Source organism: Zea mays, chromosome 10 (genome assembly GCF_902167145.1).
Source record: "Zea mays cultivar B73 chromosome 10, Zm-B73-REFERENCE-NAM-5.0, whole genome shotgun sequence".
Lineage (NCBI taxonomy): Eukaryota > Viridiplantae > Streptophyta > Magnoliopsida > Poales > Poaceae > Zea > Zea mays.
The window spans coordinates 67,301,224-67,312,490 of NC_050105.1; the positions used below are offsets into that span (position 1 = coordinate 67,301,224).

The following is an 11,267-nucleotide window of genomic DNA, read 5'->3' on the forward strand; positions in this document are numbered from 1 at the left end:
GTAGCATCATGAATCTTGTCTTCTGGCTCTTGCATCTGTCTAAAGGCCTTAGCGAATATGATGTCTGCTGCACTGCCTGTATCAACCAGAACATTATAGACCAGAAATCCCTTGATGACACAAGATATTGTGGCGGAACCGCCCGAATTATTCCAGCTTAAGTGCCCAAGTCGCTCCCTTAAGGGCAGCAACACACTTAAACAGGAATAACCCGTGAGTCCCTCGGATCTAGTCCGATAAAGCCACTTACCAGGATCGAATACCACTAGCTCACACGAAGGTGAGGCCCAGAGAAATACAATAAACATAATACCACAAATTTAATAAGTATCATTAGTGATTACATTATCGGAGTTTCAAAAATAATAACCATAAATTTTAATGCAGCGGAAATAACTAACGAAGAAGAACCGAGTAACATGGTGAAGCCTGGCCACGCTACTCCTCCTGGTCCTCTCCTGCGAAAGCAGTAACCCACTCGACCATCTATCCCGGTGGCAAGGATGGAGGTCAAGTCACACCAGCAACAAATCATCCTAAGGAGTACCTGCAAAAATTGTGCCACAAGCAAGGCTGAGTATACTAATACTCAGCTAGACTTACCCGGTGTGAGGAGTCTACTCCTCTACCTCTAGACATGCAGCTGTTTGGCTGAGGGGTTTGGTTTGCCAAAAGCACTAGCTGAATCTAAAATCAAGTTTTAGCTTTTCAAGTTTTAGTATGCTCCTTTTTAAACTAGATGAGTACCTAGCTACTCATACATGGTATCAAACATTTTTAGCAATCAACATCTTTTGCCAGTCAACTCATTTCCACTTATTACTCAATGCAGTATAATGGATCAAGCAGTCTCATTAGCTGCGAGAAGCAGACGATTCGAATCGAGTTTTTATCCTTGCAAGGTAAACCTAAACACACGACATGCAGGGGCACTCCGTCCCCACACACATCAACCGTCCCCATCGATTCCCTGGCAACAGATCAGGGCTCACCGCCTTGGCGTACAATGCCCCACTGACCCCGACTGGCCGTCGTGCAGTGACCGCACTTGTACCCACCATAACCGGAATGGGAGACCTCGTCTCAGGTCGCGTGAGGGGATATGTCTGCGGGCAGGTTCACTCAGGTACTAGGCTTACCGATTTACCATATTTCTCGGTATGTGTTTAGTACGTTCAAACGCTTGACACAGGTATCCGCACGTTAATCCTTATTCTATTTTCCATCTCGTAGACAACGCATCCCCATGGATCCGTGTCCACAGACCAACATCAGTATGATATGAAAGTGGATACAACCAATTTCCTGACCTCGCGCGAGTGCTAGAAAAATCACTCGACTTCTACCGAGATCCCTAATTAGTAAAGCAGCTACTCGACCTAGCATACTAGTATTCATCTCAAAGGAATCCTGAGTTCATGCAACTAAGGTTTCAGTCAACTCCTACACTTAAGTGCACAGTACAAGCCTACAAACATTAAGTGTAGTAAAATAGCATATATAAACGGTTATGCATAAAACCGGGGCTTGCCTTTAATTTAACACTTAGATAGTGTTTGCTGGGGGAGGGTACTCGCTTGGCGAGCATCCACTGGTTATGTCCATCATTCTTCAGGTCGTCCACCGACTGCATCTTGTGGGTGGCACCACATCACTTGTACGATCGTCATCTCTCGGTCCTAAATGAGGTGCAAGATGCATATGTATGAATATAATGAAAGTAGCACAAAAATAGCACAAGGTATACCAAGACACAGTGGCGAACTAAACATTAAAGTGGAAGACACCGCAGACCACCACATGTTAGCTTTACTTATCTACACGTCCTCGGGCATACGTAGCTACTACCACTGGAAAGATGACGATGCTTACTTTACTTAACCAATACAAACATGACCACACAAGCATGAGCACAAGTATTTACAACGTTGACGTTAATCATCCATTAGTTACCTAACATTAAATTAGTTAAGTACACAAGTTCGCTATGACTTATATATAGATAGACTTAGTTGAAAAGGAACTAGATACTTAATTGGGCTTTAAAATTATTCACTAGGCAAACACTTATTAGACCTGCACTAATTAGGTTTACTAACTTAGCGAGATGTATACTTGTTACTTATATAATCAGGCCCAATTGTATTAGTTATATTATCAGTACTGCGGGTTCAACCAATCATCAAACGAGGAAAACAGTCGACTCGAGTCAAACACAACAGAGTAGAGCATCCACCAAACATAACAAATTCAGGACAGCAGCACAGCAGGTGTTTGTTTCAGTCATAACTCTTCAAATATTAATCCAAACATAACAAACTAGGACTTTCTAGAAAGCTTAAAAAGTGAACTACAACTTTGGTATTTTCACCTCAACCTGATTCATCACTTAGCAAAGTCAAAAAGAGCGATCACAGTAGCTCTGTCCAGATTTGGACAGATTCAGGCTTGCAACTTCAAAAATTCACAACTAAAGATTAAGACATCCAAACAAAGTGATTTTAGACATTCTGGAAAGATAATTAAATGTTCTACAATTTATTTATAAACATCACTGACTAGTTTAACATGTATTAAGAGTAAAATACACTATGAAGACTGTGCTGTCCAAAACTGGACAGATTCAGTCTTCACACTTTAAACATCCATAACTTAATCTTCAGACCACCAAAAATAGTGATCCAAGACTTTTTGGAAAGCATGGGAAAAACACTACATAACTTTTATAATCACAAAGAAGTGATTCAATGTTTAACTAAATCAAACAACACAGTTTTCGAAATCTGTTCTGACGGTGGACAGAACACAGCAAGCAGTTTATAAAATTCATAACTCTTAAACTATCAGGCCTGTGGTTATGAAATTTTAACACAAGCAAGATAAGAAAAGCCTCTAAAACTTTATTATAATGATCATGAACAGGTTGCAACATTAAATTGAGCAAACAATACAATTTCTGAAATCTGTACAGAATTTGGACAGATTCAGTTACTGAATTTGTAAAAAGCACAACTCCTAAACTGTTAGACCTGTGGCTGTCAAATTTTAACATCAGCAAGATAATAAAGTTATCTACCACTTTTCTATAGCACATATCTACAGAAAACACAATTTAGTTCATCAAACATACAACACAACTAAAACAGCGCGTGCAGCCAAAACAACAATCAATAAATTTCAGCTCCTATATAATTCAAGAATTAGTCGTGTTCTAGAGACTTCAATTATTCTAACACTTCTCCGTTGATTAGAGTTAAATTAGTCAAATTAGGACCATCAAGTTGACTCATAAATTTTATCCAAGTCATTTCGTGCTCTAAATTTACCATACTCAATTAACCACGCGTTCTCTACTATAATCAACATCGAAGCGCTTTTCACCCAATAATTTGCATTTTAACTTAGACATCACATGAACACTACTACTTTTTACACGCGACCATAACATACATATTTAGACTACAACAAGCAATTCACCGTGATTACGGGCTTAACCACGTCATCTAGCAATTCGGTTAACTAGAGCAACGACATCGCCACTAAATAACATACATGTCAACTTGACTATTATTGCCGCAATCCGAGACGTAACACGTATATGACAATCACTTAACGAAATCGACTCCTACTTAACATGAGTTGGTTAATTGCAGTATTGGACTTAGCGAACCATTTTAGACATCACAACTCAAAAACCTGGGTTGGAGCAGATTAATCAGCTTTTCCTAATCATTGCTCAACTTAAAGTTGTTACTACACAGGTCACTTAAAATGGCACATTTTTGGGATCTAACATAGAGGCAATTACACATGGCGTAAAACTCCATAAGACTACATTTGCTACTGAAGGACCTGAAGCACTTATGTGCATATCTTAACGGATTGTTCTTCAATTTTAACACGGGCCGACTTATGAACGCTACTCGCCTCCAATAATTATTGGGCTGCGATAACGCTCGTATAAGACCTCTAATCGATCAACAAGACACTTATTTATCCAAAGGGGCATGGAATGTGATAATTGACAAAGCAAGGCATCACATTGCCATACAACAAAAATCATGAGAACACCGATAGATACTATCCACTAATTGTTTGAAAAATTAAACTTACTTCTCGCTTGCCACTACATCACTCCTTAATCACACAACCATCATGAGCATCCTTCACACGATCATATAATAGCGATCTAAGCGTCGTGTCACATACATACATCTTTCCTCATTGCGAGTATAACCACATCGCGGCATATACCCGCACACCTCAAACAAACTTCTCACGCCACCACTACTATATCACACCACGACACTCACACACCTACGTGCACTAATTAAATCCTCGCATCCCACGTATTTCCAATTTACCCATCACATTAAACAACACAACATGTTTGCTTACCAAAATGTGAAGGCAACCTTGCTACGGCCTATAACCAAAACATTTTTATACCCACACACATTCCAACACCAATGTACACCACATCGACCAAAATATAATTATACAACTACGAATCGCACATATCAACAACCGCTTGTTCTTTAACCGCAAATGCGATCCTACTAACGTGTATTGCCGAAACATATTACACACATCCACATATATACATGCATTGTCCGACATCGACCAAAGCGTATGTATTATAAAATATAATTCAATCAACCTGAACGGGTCGTGACTAGACGCATGGCTGTCCACATGGCTCGGTATTTCGTCGAACGGGCAAGGCACGACGTCGACCACTAGCTGCGAAAACACATAATTTGTTGGCGGCAGTTCATCGAACATCACACACATTGGAAAATAAACATCGAGAACAGCGGGGGTTTCTCACCACGGTTTTCGACGGCGTCGCGGATGGGCTGCGCAAAACAGCGAGCACACGGCGGGCGTCGACGGCATGCTGCTCACTGCTCAACACCCCACTTGGACAGATCGCCGAACACGTGGCACGCGCGCAGCGAGGAAGCCAGGGAAGGTGTCGGGGCTGCAGGAACAGCGGCGTTTCGCCGAGGGGCTGCGCAGCGAGGGAAGGTGGGGCGAGCTGCTGCTGTTTTGTGGGGAAGAGAGGAGGAGCAGGGAAGGGCGCCGGGGATCCGCTGTTGTGCGCGCGCAGGGACTTGGGGGAGGGAGATGCTGCGCAGGGCGCCGGGAAAAGCAGGCCACGACCATGGGAGAAATGGAGCTGCGCATTTTGTCGAGCACCTACAGCGCGTCGAGGAAGGAGCAGGGGGCGCCATGGAGGGAGCAGAGGAGCGCAGCCACAAGGGGAAGAAGGGGGCGACCACAGGGCACCATGGAACAGGGAGTCGAGCGCCATGGGGAAGCTGGCCTGGGCGCCTGTGTGCCAGCATGAGGGGCACGGCCAGCAGGGGCGCGACGGAGAGGACAACCAGCAAGAGGGCGCCGACTTGGGTTGAAGACGAACAGGGAGGAGTGGAGCTCGAGCGCCGTGGGAGCTTGGAGCTTGGCTCCCTGCTGCAGCTCGCCGTGGACAGCAGAGGGCGGGAGGAAGGGGAGGACGCCATGGCTGCCGAGGGGAGGAGCTGGGCGCTCGGCTGCTGGGCAGAGGAGGGCGGCTGGGAGTGTGGAGGCGCCATGGGAGAAGGAGCTCAGCTCCCTGCGCACGTCCAGGAAACAGAGAAGAGCTGCTGGTGGCGGCTAGGGAAAAATGGAGGGGTGGGAGTGGAAAATGACCAAGTGAACACCCCTATTTATAGAAGAAGCCCTAGGGTTAGGGTTTCTTAGTGGGCCTAGTGGGCTGGGCTGGATTTGGCCCAAAACACTAAGTTGGGTCGCGCTAAATATTTTCCGGACTAAAAATGTTCTCGCGGAAGCCGTCTGTGTAAAAACAGAGCGAGCTGGTGCTTGGTTGGACAGAACGACAGATTATCCGTACGAAGAATTTGATTTGTTTAGCGCCGCTCGGAAAAATAATTCCTCGCGCCAAATTAGGAACAAAATGAATTGAGACCAATTGGTTTCGGATTTTTAGTCGGAGAAGGCGAAGCGTGACAATTTAAAATCGCTGCCGATACGGGGTTTTTAACTCGGTTCGGACATGAGATATTTGGCTGAGTCGGATAAATTTGATTAGAGACGACATACCGAGTATTCCGTGTGAGAGTACGGACTCGGATAAAATAGTCCGACATAGATCAACGTTTGAGGAATTAAACTCGGGCTCAGATCAGATAACAGCCGTCGAGAGTTTGATTAAATGGGCTTCAGACGAGATTTATAAGTCGAGATTGATCTTCGAGTCTGCATTCGTTCCGAGAGATAAAAGTTTTAACACGCTCAAAAATTGGTTGTTTCTCGCGATCGATTAACTCTGAATTCGGTGAACTTCCAAGAGAAAGCCTGATAAACAGAGATAGGCACGATCGAGAAATAGAAATTTTTACTGAGCATCCGAGATTAGGATTAATCTCGCGACGTAACACGAAACTGACACCTGGGGTGTCACAGATATGACCATAGCATCATTGTGAGGGTAATCTTTGAGCTGAAGGTCCTCCTGGGAGAAAGTGATTGGGATGTGGGACCATTTTGACTTGATGAAGGGCCCCTGCACCCCAACATGTTGCACCCTTCTCTGTGCTTCCTTCTTCTGCTTCTTGTTAGCCGGTTCTGAACTTGAGTCGCCTGTTATCGGGAGCACCAGCTTCGTAGTAGAAGGTGCTACGACGTGGTTGTTGAACGAAGCCATCAGCTCAAAAGTGGAAGTGAGTTCACCGGAGGTGGGCGCCAATGTTGGGGACTTGTTCTCAAATGCTATGAATTAAGAACAAGGCAACACAAAAATAGGTTAATGGTTAATGTCCTTCGTCCTTTGAAGCATTATTTCCCCAAGGATATAACGATCTTCGGACGAAGGTCATGAAGGACTTACCTTCATCATCACAGTATATATTAATGAAAGACGAAGCATATGAAACATGAGGAATAACATGAATAGTCATATGACACCGTTAATATATCTCTTATTATATAATCATGAATGAATAAGAACAATATTGAATTACATTTGTACCTTCGGCTTGACAGAAGGCAAAGGTACAAGCGTGACGCATGAGCGAGTACAAGTTAGCGTTAACAGTACGGGGGTACTATTCACCTATTTATAGGCACGGGACGCAGTCCGGTCAAAATTACATTTATGTCCTTTACAACTAGTTACAATCATGACACAAATTATCATGGGTCGATCGGTCTTTTCATCTTTAAGTCGGTGCAACCCTTCGTCTCAAGGCGTGCCGCTATGCCGAAACTCCCTGGATGGTAGCTTCGGCATTACTTTTGTGCTGATCTTCCGAAGGTGTTTCTTCTTACAGGACCTTCGACGATGAAGCAGACCCCCAACAGGCCCTAAGGTGAACTTCCTTAGGATTTTCCTGGAACCTTGCACACATGCATACGGAAAGCATAATATCTGGTCAAGATGCACATAAGTAGAGTAAAGATCCTATCATCGACCGGTATACCTTTTGATCCACGGACTTACCTCCCATGTCGAGGTCGAGATGCCCATTGGTTCCCATGGGTGTCTTGATGGGTTTGCCATTCTTCATTCCAAACTTCTTAAGTATGTCTTGAATGTACTTAGTTTGACTGATGAAGGTGCCCTCTTGGAGTTGCTTGATTTGAAAACCAAGAAAATACTTCAACTCCCCCATCATAGACATCTCGAATTTCTGTATCATGATCCTACTAAACTTTTCACAAGTTGATTTGTTAGTAGACCCAAATATAATATCATCAACATAAATTTGTCATATAAACAAGTCTTTTGCAATAGTTTTAGTGAAGAGGGTAGGATCGGCTTTTCCGACTTTGAGCCATTAGTGATAAGAAAGTCTCTTAGGCATTCATACCATGATCTTGGGGCTTGCTTGAGCCCATAAAGCGCCTTTGAGAGCTTATACACATGGTTAGGGTACTCACTATCTTCAAAGCTGGGAGGTTGCTCAACGTAGACCTCTTCCTTGATAGGTCCAATGAGGAAGGCACTTTTCATGTCCATTTGATAGAGCTTGAAGCCATGGTAAGTAGTGTAGGCAAGTAATATACGAATTGACTCAAGCCTAGCTACGGGTGCATAAGTTTCATCAAAGTCCAAACCTTTGACTTGTGAATAACCTTTGGCCACAAGTCGGGCTTTGTTCCTTGTCACCACACCATGCTCATCTTGCTTGTTGCGGAATACCCATTTGGTACCTACAACATTTTGATTAGGATGTGGAACTAAATGCCATACCTCATTCCTTGTGAAGTTGTTGAGCTCCTCTTGCATTGCCACCACCCAATCCGGATCTCTTAGTGCATCCTCTATCCTGTATGGCTCAATAGAGGACACAAAAGAGTAATGTTCACAGAAATGAGCAACTTGAGATCTAGTGGTTACCCCCTTATGAATGTCACCAAGAATGGAGTTGATAGGGTGATCTCTTTAAATTGCTTGGTGGACTCTTGGGTGTGGCGGTCTTTGATCCCTAATCTCTTGATCATCTTCCTTGTCTTCATTATCTTCATCACCCCCTTGATCAATGTCCTCCTCTTGAGGTGGCTCATCTTCTTGATCTTCATCTTCATCAATTTGAGCCTGATCCTCATCTTGAGTTGGTGGAGATGCTTGCATGGAAGATGATGGTTGATCTTGTGCTTGTGTGGGCTCCTAGGATTCTTTTGGACACACGTCTCCAATGGACATGTTCCTTAGCGCGACGCACGAAGCCTCTTCATCATCTAGTTCATCAAGATCAACTTGCTCTACTTGAGAGCCATTAGTCTCATCAAACACAATGTCACAAGAAACTTCAACTAGTCTAGTGGATTTGTTGAAGACTCTATATGCCCTTGTGTTTGAGTCATAACCTAGTAAAAAGTCTTCTACTGCTTTAGGAGCAAATTTAGAACTTCTACCTCTCTTAATAAGAAAAAAGCATTTGCTCCCAAAGACTCCAAAATATAAAACATTGGGCTTTTTACCAGTGAGGAGTTCATATGATGTCTTCTTAAGGATTCGGTGAAGATATAGCCGGTTGATGGAGTAGCAGGCGGTGTTAATCGCCTCCGCCCAAAACCGGTCCGGTGTCTTGTACTCATCAAGCATGGTTCTTGCCATATCCAGTAGAGTTCTATTCTTCCTCTCCACTACACCATTTTGTTGAGGTGTGTAGGGAGAAGAGAACTCATGCTTGATGCCCTCCTCCTCAAGAAACCTTCAATTTGTGAATTCTTGAGCTTCGTGCCATTATCACTTCTGATCTTTTTTATTCTCAATATGAACTCATTTTGAGCCTGTCTCAAGAATCTCTTTAAGGTCTCTTGGGTTTGAGATTTTTCCTGCAAAAAGAATACCCAAGTGAAGCGAGAGTAATCATCCACAATAACAAGACAATACTTACTCCCACCGATGCTTATGTAAGCGATCAGGCCGAATAGGTCCATGTGGAGTAGTTCAAGCGGTCTGTCAGTCGTCATTATGTTCTTGTGTGGATGATGGACTCCAACTTGCTTTCCTGCTTGGCATGCGCTACAAATCCTGTCTTTCTCAAAATGAACATTGGTTAGTCCTTGTCGGGGACCATAATTAGGGGTACCCCCAAGACTCCTAATCTCAGCTGGTAACCCCCATCAGCACAAAGATGCAAAGGCCTGATGGGTGAGATTAAGGTCAAGGCTCGGTCCACTCAAGGGACACGATCTCGCCTCGCCCGAGCCCAGCCTCGGGCAAGGGCAGCCAACCCCGAAGGATTCACGTCTCGCCCGAGGGCCCCCTCAAACAACGGACACACCTTCGGCTCGCCCGAGGCCCAGTCTTCACCGAGAAGCAACCTTGGCCAGATCGCCACGCCGATCGACCGTATCGCAGGAGCATTTAATGCAAGGATGGCCTGACACCTTATCCTGACGCGCGCTTTTCAGTCGATAGAGCCGAAGTGACCGCAGTCACTTCGCCGCTCCACTGACCGACCTGACAAGAAGACAGCGCCGCCTGCGTTGCTCCGACTGCTGTGCCACTCGATAGAGTGAGGCTGACAGCAGCCAAGTCCGGCCTCGGGCACCATAGGAAGCTCCGCCTCGCCCGACCCCAGGGCTCGGGCTCAGCCTCGGCTCTGGAAGACGACGAACTCCGCCTCGCCCGACCCCAGGGCTCGGACTCAGCCTCGGCTCCGGATGACGACGAACTCCGCCTCGCCCGACCCTAGGGCTCGGACTCAGCCTCGGCTCTGGAAGACGACGAACTCCGCCTCGCCCGACCCTAGGGCTCGGACTCAGCCTTGGCCTCAGACGACGGTCTCCGCCTCGCCCGACCCGGGGCTCGGACTCGTCCTCGACCTCGGAAGACAGACTCGACCTCGACCTCGGAGGAGCCTCCGCCTCGCCCGACCTAGGGCTCGGACCGACCACGTCGCAGGGGGGCCATCATTACCCTACCCCTAGCTAGCTCAGGCTATAGGGAACAAGACCGGCGTCCCATCTGGCTCGCCGCGGTAAACATATAATGATGGCGCCCCGCGTGCTCCATGACGACGGCGGCTCTCAGCCCCTTATGGAAGCAAGGAGACGTCAGCAAGGACTCGACAGCCCCGACAGCTGTCCTTCCGCAAGGCTCCAGCGCTCCTCCGACGGCCACGACATCACATGAACAGGGTGCCAAAACCTCTCCGGCTGCCACGACGGCATGTACTTAGGGCTCTAGCTCCTCTCTGCTAGACACGTTAGCACACTGCTACATCCCCCATTGTACACCTAGGTCCTCTCCTTACGCCTATAAAAGGAAGGACCAGGGCTCTCGTACGAGAAGGTTGGCCGCGCGGGAGAACGGGCCAACGCGCAAGTCCCTCGCTCTCTCCCACGCGGACGCTTGTAACCCCCTACTGCAAGCGCACCCGACCTGGGCGCAGGACAACACGAAGGCCGCAGGTTTCCCCCTTTTTGCCTGTCTCCTCTCCCCCCTTCGTGCTCCATCTCGCGCCGACCCATCTGGGCTGGGACACGCGGCGACAATTTACTCGTCGGTCCAGGGACCCCCGGGGTCGAAACACCGACAGTTGCCGCGCTAGGTAGGGGCCTGCTGCGTGTTGACGAACAGCTTCCCGTCAAGCTCCAGATGGGTAGTCTCCAGCAACCTTTCCATCTCGGGACGATTCTCCGTTTCGGTAGTATTGAGTTCATGTGCCTCGATGGTGGCTATGACATGATACTCCTTCCTCCGCCGTGCGACAGCGACAATGGCGACCGACAGCCCGCCCGCCGGCGGC

At 46.5% G+C, this 11,267-nt stretch overlaps 1 protein-coding gene across 1 annotated transcript; it reads right to left on the bottom strand.

The window, feature by feature from the left end:
* Positions 1-4,416: 4,416 nt before the first annotated feature.
* On the bottom strand, positions 4,417-5,745 carry LOC118473555 (proline-rich protein 36-like). Its single transcript, XM_035963389.1, has 2 exons — positions 4,832-5,745; positions 4,417-4,743 (listed from the first exon to the last, which is right to left on the bottom strand). Exon 1 carries the CDS (start codon positions 5,595-5,597, stop codon positions 4,905-4,907), a length of 693 nt encoding a protein of 230 aa, XP_035819282.1. The 5' UTR covers positions 5,598-5,745; the 3' UTR covers positions 4,417-4,743; positions 4,832-4,904.
* Positions 5,746-11,267: the final 5,522 nt, after the last annotated feature.

Bases quoted from the DNA above. Each gene is read 5' to 3' on its own strand.
- LOC118473555 (XM_035963389.1), bottom strand. From the start codon at position 5,597: ATGGCGCCTCCACACTCCCAGCCGCCCTCCTCTGCCCAGCAGCCGAGC.